The 13,652-nt window shown below is 42.5% G+C and overlaps 1 protein-coding gene across 6 annotated transcripts in view; it reads right to left on the bottom strand.

The window, feature by feature from the left end:
* Window positions 1-13,652, bottom strand: part of LOC307096475 (lysine-specific demethylase 6A-like) — a 269,094-nt gene that overhangs the window by 32,190 nt on the left and 223,252 nt on the right. For all 6 annotated transcript variants that reach the window (XM_079766141.1, XM_079766142.1, XM_079766143.1 and 3 more), the window contains 3 exons: window positions 3,761-3,825; window positions 3,612-3,686; window positions 2,153-2,301 (listed from right to left, as the gene is read on the bottom strand). In XM_079766141.1, the coding sequence (XP_079622267.1) occupies window positions 2,153-2,301; window positions 3,612-3,686; window positions 3,761-3,825 (289 nt within the window). The remainder of the gene's footprint in view (window positions 1-2,152; window positions 2,302-3,611; window positions 3,687-3,760; window positions 3,826-13,652) is intronic.

Below are 13,652 nucleotides of genomic sequence, written 5' to 3'. Positions count from 1 at the left end.
TGGTGGGTGTGGCTTGTGGGTGTAGCAGAAGTATGGTCAATTTGCATATTACTCTTTTATTAGGTAGGATACTATGTAATTGGTTTCCTTGAGAAGTCAATACCAAATGTGAAGTGACTTAAGAATTCACCTCTGGCCCTGACCGGTTTGGCTCAGTGGATAGAGCGTCGGCCTGCGGAATGAAGGGTCCCGAGTTCGATTCCAGTCAAGGGCATGTACCTTGGTTGCGGGCACATCCCCAGTAGGGAGTGCAGGAGGCAGCTGATCGATGTTTCTCTCTCATCAATGTTTCTAACTCTCTATCCCTCTCTCTTCCTCTCTGTAAAAAAAATCAATAAAATATATATTTTTTTAAAAAGAATTCACCTCTGTAAGTGGTCTCCACAGGACCATAACAAGTGAGAATATTTTCTAAGAAACTGAAAAATCTTTAAATATTATTGAAGGTACATCTGCTAAGATATATTACAACTAACGGTGGGAAAATATGAATGGACAAAAGCCTTACTTGGATAAATTAACAAAGTTTATGAAAATGTAAAGTGCTTAATGTCTATGGTTAATTATGTTATTATTCACTGGCACATACTTTATGCAAAATACTTTTTTGTGTGCCATTCTCAAAGACTTAATGAACATCAGTTTCATGAATTTTTGTCAGAAAAAGAAGCTGATCACTTATGGCTTAGCACTCAGGGTTGAGACTGAAATTTTTTTTGAATGAGAACAACCATCAGCCACTGTCATTGGTCATTAAATTTTTTTTTTGCAATTTTTATGATGATTCTTTAAAAAACAAAACAATCTTACATTGCAAAACAATACACAGTATAGTCATACAAAAGACAATGTTTTTGGCACTGCAAGTACTATCAAGCTGCTTAAAACACTCTGTGTGGTATTAAAAATTAAACAAAAGTCTAGATGTCCATCCCTTCAACCATTTGCAGCACTGTAGCTTTAGTACCATTTTTCAAACCTCAGTGCAATGCACGGAATATTTTCATTTAGCAAAAACCTTTTGTGCAATGAAATGTGAAAGGAAATCATCAAGTAAAAAAAACCAGAACTTTTTTTGGTTAATCTTCATCCAGAGATATTTTTCCTTTGATAGTTTAGAGTGGAAGGGAGAGAAGGAGGGAGAGAGAAATATCAATGTGAGAGAGACATATTGAATGGTTGCCTCTTGCACAAGCCCCAACAGGAGCAGGAATCAAACCTGCAACCCAGGTATGTGCCCCTGACCGTTTGGTGCCAATGCTCTATCCACACTGGTCAGGGCTAACAGAACTCTTTATATACTTTACAACCAATTAACATATTAAATAAAATATGCCCATACATTGGTAGCAGTATTTGTTAATACATATTTGTGAAGCACATATTTTTATTTTTAAAGACAAAATATGTATTATCTCATTGTAGAATAGCTTTAAAAGATGTACATTTGTAATTTTTTTAAATGTAGTAAAATGAGAAGTGAGAATATATCAGTTCATATTTAAGTATTTTCAATAAAAATTTTTATTATAGCCCGGCCAGAGTGTCTCAGTGGTTAAGTGTTGACCTATGAACCAGGGGGTCCCAGGTTCAATTCCGGTCAGGACACATGACTACGTTGCGGGCTTAATCTCTAGTAGGGGACGTGCAGGAAGCAGTCGATTAATGATTCTCTCTCATCATTGATGTTTCTCTCTCTCTCTCCCTCTCCTTTCCTGTCTGAAATCAATTTAAAAAAATTAAAAACAAAACCAAAAGCCGTTTATTATATAAATATTAAATTCATATAATATGATATAGTTCTTAATGCAACTACAGTGGAAAAAAATTGGAAAAATGTCAGCTTGCAATCAATAGATCAAGTCAAACCCTTTTATAATGCCTTAATATAGTTCACTCACTGAGTGGTTTATTGCTTCCTTCTCAAGTTATATTTTTCAATTTTGGTGTTTTATATATAAAAAAGTTAAAGACACAAATTAATACTCTCCGATCAATTATAAGAATAATTATAAATATCTTTACCTATAAGAAAGAACTAAAAGATCTTTTGAATAAAATAATTATAAACAGAAAGAAACTGTGTAAATGTGTCACATTTGACTAACACTTTCTTTTGAAATACAAAGATATGTTAGCCCATATAAATAACCTGGTGTTCGACTGCCTGGAACTTTCATATATAGCTGAACTGTATTCATGCCCAGAATAGAATGACCAAGGTGGCTTAGAAGATTTCCTGCTGATACCACCCGCACAAAAGCAGGAAGTTTAGTCAGCTCATGCAGCTGCAACTTCCACCTGAAATAAAATAACAGATTAATAGTTTAACTTTGCATCCAGAGACAGAGAAGCATCGGTAAGATGCTCAACCCTCAGAGGGAAGGTAGGGGAGGGTGGGGTTAGGGGGAGAGATCAACCAAAGGACTTGTATGCATGCATATAAGCATAACCAATGGACACAGACACCAGGGGATTGAGTGCATGAGCCGGGGAGGTGGGTCACCAATGGGAGGATAAGGACACATATGTAATATCTTAATCAATATAAAGAAAAAAAAAGTTTAATTTTGCTACAAATATTTATGAGAATTAGCTGCGTCTTAAAAATCTTGTGATCTGACCAGAAAACATTAAATTTCTAAGTATTATACTTTTAAAGTCAAAAGTGCTAAAAAGTTTAACCTTTTTTAAGAAGTTCAAACACATAGAGTGATAATTGTACAAAAACAAAAAAATTGTAATCACGTAAATCAAGCATGTCAAACTTAAAGGCTAACATGGGCCAAATAAACAAGGTTTAAGTTTATGTGGGCCACAAAGAAACAAGAGCTTCAATTTTCATAGAAACGTAGGTTTATGTTGATAGAGACATGCAGAATACAAAGGGCTGAAATACATGAGTAATCGTTAACATAAAATAATAGAACGTAATAATAAAAAATACTATTTTTTATTGAACATTAACTTACCAGACACTGAATAACTGCACAAATTAATAAGCATAACGCAAATAAACGTATTTTTCTTATTCTCTGAAAGTGAAATATTTCCTGTTACGCACACCAAACAAGTCAGTACAAGACTAATGACCTGGCAATCGGCTGCTAAAATATTCGCTGCTGGTATTAGTGGAGAGAAATGGTGCACCTGTGCATAAGGCGCATAAGGGAAATAATGCAACATGATTATAGTCATCAGTCATTAGCGAATGTTGTAATTCGTTATTAATAATAATGTATAACAGAATGTTGTAAAAATTAAGTAGCAAATTTTATTAAAACATTTTTTACATACCATTATAATGTCTGGGCCACAAAAATATTCGTTGTGGGCCACATGTGGCCCATGGGCCGCAAGTTTGACATGCTTGATGTAAATGAAACACATAGTTTTTATTTTCAAATTTATAAAATTAATGTTCTGGCATTCTTCAAGTAAAAAAAAAAAAATCTAATTCAAAACCTAATAAAGAAGTTTTAAAATGCTGGGGGTTTTTGCTAATGTCAATATAAAAAATATAGGAATAAAAAACAAAAACATAACTACTAGGAAATTTCTAATCCTGCAATCCTATTTTTACTTTACATAAACAGAACTGGAAAACTTACTTTTTGTCATCAGAAAGGTCAATGTTGGTCCCAAACTTTATGGTTTTAAAAGGTCCTTTCCTTCTCTTTCCAGAACTTAAAAAAAAAAAAAAAAATTAAATCCATGCCTTTTGCACAGAAATATTGACTGAACACTTAAAGTTACTTACATATTTGAAGATGTAGATTCATTGTCTGAATAATCTTTGTGTTGCATTCTTTTCTCATTTTCTTCCTATAGATTAAATAAATATTCATGCATAGTATCCCATCACAGGCTACTGTTTTAATTACACAAGTGAATAAAATAGTCCTATTCTATATAACAAAAGGTTAATATGCAAATTGACCCAATGGCGAAATGATCAGTTGCTATGACAGGCACTGACCAGCAGGAGGAGACACTCAATGCAGGAGCTGTCCCCGATGGTCAATGCGCTCCCACAGCGGGAGTGCTGCTCAGCCAGGAGCTGGGTTCATGGTTGGCGAGCACAGCGGCAGTGGCGGGAGCCTCTCCAACCTCTGTGGCAGCACTAAGGATGGCCGACTGCTGGCTTAGGCCCACTCCCCGCAGAGTCGGACATCCCCCGAGGACTCATGTATTGTGAGAGGGCACAGACTGGGCTGAGGGGGAACCACCCCACCCCGCAACTGCATGAATTTTGTGCACATGGCCTCAAGTCTATATATAACCTACTTGGTTATACTTTGAAAACTAAGTTTCTATAAATACACTTCAAAAAAATATCTTCAATGACCACATTAAGTAAAGAATCAAGAAAAGGCAATCCAAATACAATATTCATCCTCTTTCATCAGCCACAAAACTAATATTATAGAACGCAATTATTTTGCAAATAAGAAAACCATAAAATCATTGTGGTCTAAAGATGAATTTCATTTTATACTTTTAAAAATGTTATTTATTTTTAAACATATTTTTATTGATTGTTTTTTATAGAAAGGAAGGGAGAGAGATAGAGTGATAGAAACTTCAATAAGATAGAAATATCAATCAGCTGCCTCCTGCACTTCCCTCACTGGGGATCAAGCCCACAACCAAGGTATAAGCCCCCTTGACAGAAATTGAATCTGGGACCATTCAGTCGCAGGGCCAATGCTCTATCCACTGAGCCAAACAGATTAGGGCTGAATTTTATTTTAAATGATATCAAAGGAATTTGAGAGAAGAATAAAAGATAAAACAAAATAATATTTTAAAAACCTCACTTTTTTTTAGGATTAAAATATTCTGCAAGTACATATTCCTAAGAGAAAAATTGTATTCCTATTTCAAAAATAAAGAGCAGGGTATGTTTTTCCTTACTGACACTCTTCTCAAAGAATGAAATCTGAAGTTTTTAAGATTTTGCCAGATATTAAAAAAGGGAATGAAAAAAAATTAAAGCAAGATTAGGGAACAAAGTATCACAAGTGCTGATAGATACCCAAGTGGCAAAGCAAAAGCACACATTCTAAACTGACGGAGGGCATACAAATACAAATATACATAGCTAAAGATTATATAGGGGGGAGGAAGGTAAGATTTTCTAATATGATTTTGTTCAGTCACCTGACCCTGCCTGTGTAAACCATACTAATAAAATTACTGGCATTTAAAGAAGTTCTTCACAATTTAAGTTTTTGACACAATAAGTTCCATATCAATAATAAAAATTTACATAGCACTAGAAAGGATATTAAATGTTTAAAAAAAAGTGCGAATAAAAACCTCTTGACAAAGCTGCCGATATAATGCATGGAGTAAATGCATTATATTGAGACAACTGGAAATCCCTATTTAAAAGAATGAAGAATGATCATGGCTGCAGAATAGGTGGAACCTCCCACTCCTTGCTCCCAAGACCAGAAGTATTTGTGGTTGAACTGCAGGACATCAGGCATGAAAAACTAGTTAAAGTGAAGTTGACTTGAAATACTGTGAACAGAGAATGCAGAAAAAAAGAAAGGAGAAGAGGAGAGGGTGGGTTAACTGGGCAGAGGACAGCTAGTAAGCAGGAGAGACATTGTGGCAGCAGAGCCCCTGCAACCCTGGGAGTACAGAGTACAGAATCTAAGCCATTCAGGTATCCCCAACTCAGAAAACAGAGAAGGGAATGGGAAGCCAGGTAACACTGGGTGGGCAGTAGAGATAAAGTCCACCTTGGAAGCTCAAACTGCAAAAGCCCAGGCAAAGAGCAATCTTTGTTGCAGCACCAGGGACAATTGACCTAATCTAGGACTGGGAGGAATGGTCAAGCAGCAAAGCTCCACACTGCAGAGCTTGGAGTGGAGGGAGCTGACAGGTATAACCAACATTGACTCAAAGAGAGCCTCTAGCCCCTGGTAGAACATTGTGCAGAAAGCAAGATGGCTGGGGGAAGGCTAGTCTGTGTGTCTAGGACAGTGTTGGGCAACCTTTTGAGCTTGGTGTGTCAAACTTCGCCAAAAAACTGAGCATAACTCGGGTAGTGTGTCACTTTGAGGAAAAAATTAACTCCAAGACTCTAGTTGCAAATGTTTCATCCCCAGGAGCAGCAAATGTTTCATCCTCGGCATGCGGCCGCATGTCATCAGAAATGGCTACGCGTGTCAGTGCTGACACGCGTGTCATAGGTTCGCCATCACTGGCCTAGGAGGAAAAAAAAGAGACTGGACTTCCCTACCTCACTTCCATAAATGCACTAAAAGCACCCTGGCCAAACCTGCAAAATCTGTCACATTGACTCTGTTCTGCTGTTGACCCAGTGAAAGGCAAATGTTCTGGGACTACAAATCTGTACCAGTAAGGCTCAATATGCAGGCTCAGGGGACACAGTTGACCAGCAAAAATCCTGTCCAAGGACAGAGGCCTATGCAAAAAATTCAAGTGCCAAGAGGGTCTGATTTTTATATTTGCTTTTGTTTAAGTATGTATTTTTTTATTGATTTCAGAGAGGGAAAGAGATAGAAACATCCATGATGAGAGAGAATCATTGATTGGCTGCCTCCCTGAATGCCCTCTACTGGGGATGGAACTGGTAACACAGACATGTGCCCTTGACTGCAATCGAATTCTTTAGTCCACAGGCCAACACTTTATCCAGAGCCAAACCAGCTAGGACTGTTTTGATTTTTTTTTTTATCCCCTCCTACTCTGAGTGGCAGCAATGGACTACCAGGAAGCCAGACAGAAATGAGGTGTTGCAACAGTGTCTCCCTGGTGGGTTTCTGTCTGGGGGGGTGTATTTGAGCCCTTCCACAGCATTACAGGGAAGGAGATCAAGCTCCTCAGTAGTACAGCCTGTCATCCAGCTCTGCCTAAGTAACAAAGTGCCCACCCCCTCTCCTACAGATTACAAGCATTACCTTCAACACCCATCTGCTTAAACCACACGCTGATAGGTACCAGAAACCCTCAGAGTGAAGATCCATGGGAGATGGGAGAGCACTCAGAGCAGGGACATTCAAAGGGTGAGACCCAAGAAAGACAGTCTCTGGGCTTCAGAGGACCCACCAACTAGACTAGGACTATGCTCTGACAAGTGTTAGGCTGCCTGGCTTTAGCAACTGACACTGATAGCACCAGAGAATTAACTTTGAGGCATGTGACCAGCACATCAACAGGCCAGTATTGGGCAACAACTGAGCAAATCCAACAAGCTAGGAGATCCAAAGGGTTTATATCTAGGCACCAAAATCTGTGGAGATTGTTTTTCTCTTCATAGTTCTTTAATACTACTTTGTATATAATCTTTTTATTTTTAGATTTCACTTCATTTCTGTTTCTTTTTCTTCCCATATTTCTCTTTCACTTTTTGCTTTGCTTTTCTTTTCCATTTTTCCTCTTCCTATTCCATATATTATTTTATTATTATTACATTTTAAAATTATTATTTGATAACATATATTCTCTTCTTACATTTTACCTCCTTTTCTCCACATACTCTTTCACATTCTCCTTTCATTTTCTTCTCTCTCTCTCTCTCTTTTTTTTTTTTGGTCACTTGTATTATAGTATTCCCTTTTATTTCTCTTTCTTTATCTTCTCTTTCCTTACGCTTTTTGTTGTTGGTGGGGTTGTTTTGGTTCTTATTATTAGCTTTTGTTCTGTTTGTCTGTGTTGTATTCAGCTTGGTCCTGTTTTATCATGTTTTGTTCTGTTAGTACCTGTATAACAGCTGCCTGGGATTGAGCTTCATAGGCAGCCAGCCTAAGGACTGAGCCCACCCATGAAATGGATAATAGGGGTGCAGATAACCCAGGCAAGGAGCATTTCTAGGGCACCAAACTCAGAAGATCAAGGAGACTACACCACCAAGCATGACAAGATACTACTCAAAAGACCAGCTGACCAGGACTGTGACTCAGAGCAGATTTACTTAATAAATAGATACAATCACACAGAGGCAGAAAGAAATGGGAAGATAAACAGGACCCAAATGAAAGAACAAGAGAATTCTCTAGAAGAAGAGTTAAATGAAATGGAGATAGGAAACTTATCAGATATGTAATTCAGAGTAATGATTATAAGGATGCTCAACAGCATGAAAAAACAGACATTATTAAAAGCAACCAGTCAGAAACAATGAACCCTAGGAAGTTTGGCTCAAGTGGATAGAGTGTTGACCTGCAGGCCAAAGGGTCCTGGGTTCGATTTTGGTCAAGGGCACATACCTTGGTTGCTCCTCGGGCCCTGGCCCTGGTCAGAGGCAACCAATCAATGTGTTTCTCTCACATCAATGTTTTTCTCTGTCTTTCCCTCTCTTACACTTTCCCTAAAAATCAATGGAAAATTATCCTCAGGTGAGGATATTTACAGTATAATAATATACTGTATACTAGAGGCCTGGTACACGAAATTTGTGCACGGGGAGTGGGGGGAGGGGTGCCGCAGTGTCCCTCAGCCCTGCCTGCACCCTCTCCAATCTGGGATCCCTCGAGGGATGTCAGACTGCCCATTTAGACCCGATCCTACCGGAAACGGTCTCCTAGACATCCAATCTCCTACCGGGATCGGGCCTAAACGGGCAGTCGGATATCCCTCTCACAATCCAGGACTGCTGGCTCCCAACTGCTCACCTGCCTGCCTTCCTGATTGCCCCTAATCACTTCTGCCTGCCAGCCTGATCACCCCCTAACCACTCCCCTGCCAGCCTGATTGATGCCTAACTGCTCCCCTGCCAGCCTGTTTGCCCCTAACTGCCCTCCCCTGCAGGCCTGGTCCCCCTCAACTGCTTGCCCCTGCAGGCCTGGGTCCCCCACAACTGCCCTTCCTTGCAGGCCTGGTCGCCCCCAACTTCCCTCCTCTGCCGCCCTGCTCATCCCTAACTGCCCTCCCCTGCAGGCTTGATCGCCCCCAACTGTCCTCCCTTGCAGGCCTGGTCCCTCCCAACTGCCCTCCCCTGCTGGCCTGATCACCCACAACTGCCCTCCCTTGCAGGCCTGGTCCCTCCCAACTGTCCTCCCCTGCTGGCCATCTTGTGTCCACATGGGGGCAGCCATCTGGTGTGTTGGAGTGATGGTCAATTTGCATATTACTCTTTTATTAGATAGGATGTGTGTGTGTGTGTGTATATATATATACTGAGTAGCCAGATAATTATGATCTCTGAACGCATAATAATCTGGCCAGTGTACTTTTCTTGAGTACCTCATTTATTTGATATCAAAGATATTATAAATCATGTACCTGATCAGTTTTCCTCTTTGCACTGGCTGATAGAAAGCTCAGGGCAAATAGGTGGTTGATCTCCAGCAAAAGTCTAGAATACTTTTGGTACCCATTTGAGATACAAATACAGTATATGTATATGCACTGAGTGGCCATATTACTATGATCTCTGAACGCATAATAATCTGGCCCCTCAGTGTGTGTGTGTGTGTGTGTGTGTGTGTGTGTGTGTGTGTGTATACATTTATGTTCCCTTCTTCCCCCCTCCACATAATTTCAACTTTTTATTGAAAAAAGAATTTAAAACTTTATTCTCTTAGCAACCTTCAAATATACATTATTAAGGGCCCAGTGCATAAATTCGTGCACCTTGAAAGAAACTGTTGGCCACAAGACTGTGGTGGGCACAGGGGCGGATCTTGGCCCATCCTCTGCTCCTCTGCCCAACCCCTCCCGCTGCTGCCCTGGGTCCCCTGCCTGCTGGAAACCCCACTCTCACCACCGCTGCTCCCACACGCTGATGGTGCCGGCTGCACTCATAGCCGCTGAAGGTGCAGAGCGATTGGGTCCGGTGCCAGCAGCGGGTACGAAAGGCGGTTGCCAGGCCCAATCATCCCTCAGGAGCAGGGGGAGGTGGATAAGTCCTGAGGGGCCCGGTGCACGAAATTCGTGCACTGGGGTTGGGGGGTCCCTTAGCCCAACCTGCCCCCTCTCACATACTGGGAGCCTTCATCGGATGTCCTACTGACCGCTTAGGCTGGGAGCGGGCCTAAGCCACAGTCTGGCCTCCCTTTGTGGGAGGCAACCGGGCTGGTCAGGGGAAGGCACCAACCCCATCACCCCACTGCTGCAGCCACTGCCGGTCACCACAGCCACCAAGGTGTTTTCATCAACACAGACTCCAGTCCCTTCACCAAAAAAAAATGACAACTTTCTTTAGGCATTTTCAAGATGTGTCTTTCATAGGATATGACATTTCTTTCTTTCTTTTTTTTTTATCCTCACCTGAGGATATGTTTCCATTGACTTTTAGAGAATGTGGAAGAGAAAGGGAAAGACAGAGAGCAACATCAAAGTGAGAGGAACACTTTGATTGGTTGCCTCCTGCATGAGCCCTGATCTGGGCCCCAGCCAGGGAGGAGCCTGCAACCTAGGTACATGCCCTTGATCAGAATCAAACCCAGACCCTGCTGTCTGCAGGCTGAGGCATTATCCACTGAGCCAAACCGGCTAGGGCAGGATATGACGTTTCTTAGCCCTCCAGCAGCGGACCTTCGTTTTTTTCTCGAGGAGTGTGGTGGAAAAACCCTAGATCACCTTTTTGGATTCTTATTACCCAAGTTACTAAGAATATTACCAGTGGCATACAGGAAGCTTAGCCAATGTGCAGTCAAAAAAGGTGTTTCCTCTACAGTTCACACCAATCGCGGGCTGGGCCCTGCTCAGGCCTAAAGACTCTGGCCGAAGCTTTAGGCCTAAACAGGGGCCCTCAAGCTCCCTCTGATCCCTGGCTCCGCCCCTGCTCAGGCATGCCCAGGCCAAAAGCCTCTAGGGCAGGAGCGGAGCCCCAGAAACCTGCCATCAATCACAGGAGTCCGCTCCTGCACCAGGCCTTCTGCCTAGAGCAGGAGCAAAGCCGCAGCTCCCTGCAATCAATCGCAGTGGGTCCACTCCTGCCCCAGGCCGGAAGCCTCTGGATTTCATCTGGAGCAGGAGTGGACCTCCAGCTCCCTGCGATCGATCTCAGGGGTTCCGGTGGAGGCTTTCAGCCTTGAGCAGGAGCGGAGCCCCAGCTCCCTGCGATCGATTGCAGGGGGTCTGCTCCTGCTCCCTGCAATCGATCACAGGGGATCCGTTTTTGGCCTTGTGCAGGAGTGGAGTCCCAGCTCCCTGCGATTGATCGAAGGTGGTCCGCGCCTGCACCAGGCCTTACCTCACAGTGACCTGGGTATCAGGATGTTCCTGGGACACAGGCGCTGGGCGCCTATGTATGCAAATTAACCACCATCTTTTTTGGGGGGGTTAATTTGCATAGTCACTCTGATTGGCTATGGGCGTAGTGAAGGTACGGTCAATTTACTGTTTCTTTTTCTTCCCATATTTCTCTTTCACTTTTTGCTTTGCTTTTGTTTGTCTATTATTAGGTAAGATTAGCTACAATCACTACACTGTATTTTATTTACATCCTCAGGACATTTTACTGTTAGACCACCTTCACCCACTTAACCTATTCCTTCCACCAAGAATTCTAGCAACCACCAAACTTTCTGTAAGTTTGGCTTATTTTTACTTCCTCATATAAACAAGATTAAACATTATTTGTTATCTTCTGACTTTTTTCACATAGCATAATATCCTCAAGGTCCATCCAAGATGTCACAAATGACTGAACAATGCCCAAGGTGTAGGGGCACCAACCTCCACACCCTGAATAGCTTTTGAGTCCCCATAACTATACAGTTGTCCTTTAATACATGTGGAGGATTGGTTTCATGATTCTTGTAAATACCAATTCCTTATAATAAATTAGAGGCCTGATGCACAGAATTCGTGCACTGGGGAGGAAGGGGGGTGTCCCTCAGCCCGGCCTACAACCTCTCCAATCTTGGACCCCTCGGGGGATGTCTGGCTGCCGGTTTAGGCAATCAGACATCCCTCTCACAATCCAGGACTGCTGGCTCTTAACTGCTCGCCTGCCTGCCTTCCTGATTGCCCTAACTGCTTCTGCCTGCCAGCCTGATCACCCCCTAACTGCTCCCCTGCTGGCCTGATTAATACCTAACTGCTCCCCTGCTGGCCAGATCACCCCCAACTGCCCTCCCCTGCTGGTCTGATCTCGCCCCCAACTGCCCTCCCCTGCTGGCCTGATGGCTCCAACAGCCCTCCCCTGCAGGCCCAGTCCCCCCAAACTGCCCTCCCTCTCCTACAGGCCTGGTCGCCCCAAACTGCACTCCCCTGCTGGCCTGATCTCACCCCCAAGTGCTCTCCCCTGCTGGCCTGATTGCTCCTAACTGCCTTTGCTGCCTCATCACCCCTAACTGCTCTCCCCTGCCGGCTGATCTCGTCCCCAACTGCCCTCCTCTGCCGGCCAATTTGGTTCTGATTGGTTGGTTTCTATGCCAGTCAGCGTCAAAAGCTCCACCTCCTAGACAGCCATTGGCTCCTCACAGTTGACCCAGATTTGGTTCTGAATGGTCTGTTTCTATGCCAGTCAGTCTTAAAAGCTCCACCTTCTAGGCAGCCATTGGCTCCTTGCAATTCACCCAGATTTGGTTCTGAATGGTTGGTTTCTACGCCAGTCAGCATCTCCAGGCCTATCTCTGGGCCTGATCACAGAGGCGGGGCTGCTGGAGAGTGGCTTAACTGCTGACCTCTGGGGGAAGAGCGAGAGGCTTGGCCGCCACCACTGATGATCAGCCCCACCTCTCTCTCTCTCTCTGAGAGGTCAGTAGTTTAGCCTGCTTGCCTGCTGCATGTGCAGCCTGGTGAATGGTCGAGCCTCCCGGTTGTCGCAGATGTGACAGAACCAAGGTTTTTACATATTAGGATTGCATAAAGTAATGCATTGAGTCAACAGACCACATCTCTGGATTCCCAACCCCATGTAAAAAAAAAAAAAAAAAAACCACATTATTTTTAATCTATGGTTAGCTGAATCAGAAGGTGCAAAACCTGAAAATGCAGAGGACTACTTTATATTTATGAAAAAATTCCACAAATAGTGGACCTGTGCAATTTAAAGCCAGGTTGTTTAAGGATCAACTGTATATGTCTCTTTGTATGTGTACAAATACACCAATTTCTTTACCTCTTCATTTTGGATTGTTTCCATATCCTGGTTATTATAAATACTACAGCGAACAAGGAGGTGCAGATAACTTTTTAAGATAGTGACTTCATTTCCTTCAGATATATTTGAGAAGTATAACTACTGGGTAATATGGTAGTTCTATTTTAGTTTTACTGAGAAGCCTCCATGCAGTTTGCCATAGGAGTTTTATCAATTTGCATTCTCCCAACCGTGAACAAGGTTTCCTTTTCTCTGTAACTGCTCCAACACTTTATCTCTTGTCCTTTTGAAGATTGCTCTTCTAACAGGTATGAAGTGATATCTCAATACAGTTTTCATAAAAAATATGTATATTTTTTTATTTCAGAGAGGAAAGAAGAGGGAGAGAGATATATAAACATCAATGATAAGAGAGAACCATTAATTGGCTGCCTCCTACAGGCCCCCCACTGGGGGCAAGCCTGCAACTGAGGCATGCACCATGACCTGGAATTAAACTGTGACCTCCTGGTTCATAAGTCAAGGATCAACCACTGAGCCACGCCAGCCAGCCGACTCTCATTATGGTTTTGATTTGAATTTCCCTGTCCAGTAATGATCTATATGTGAAACTGTTGGC

Source organism: Cnephaeus nilssonii, assembly GCF_951640355.1.
Source record: "Cnephaeus nilssonii genome assembly, chromosome: Y".
Classification (NCBI taxonomy): Eukaryota; Metazoa; Chordata; class Mammalia; order Chiroptera; family Vespertilionidae; genus Cnephaeus; species Cnephaeus nilssonii.
This window is presented reverse-complemented; position numbering and strand designations above follow the sequence as displayed.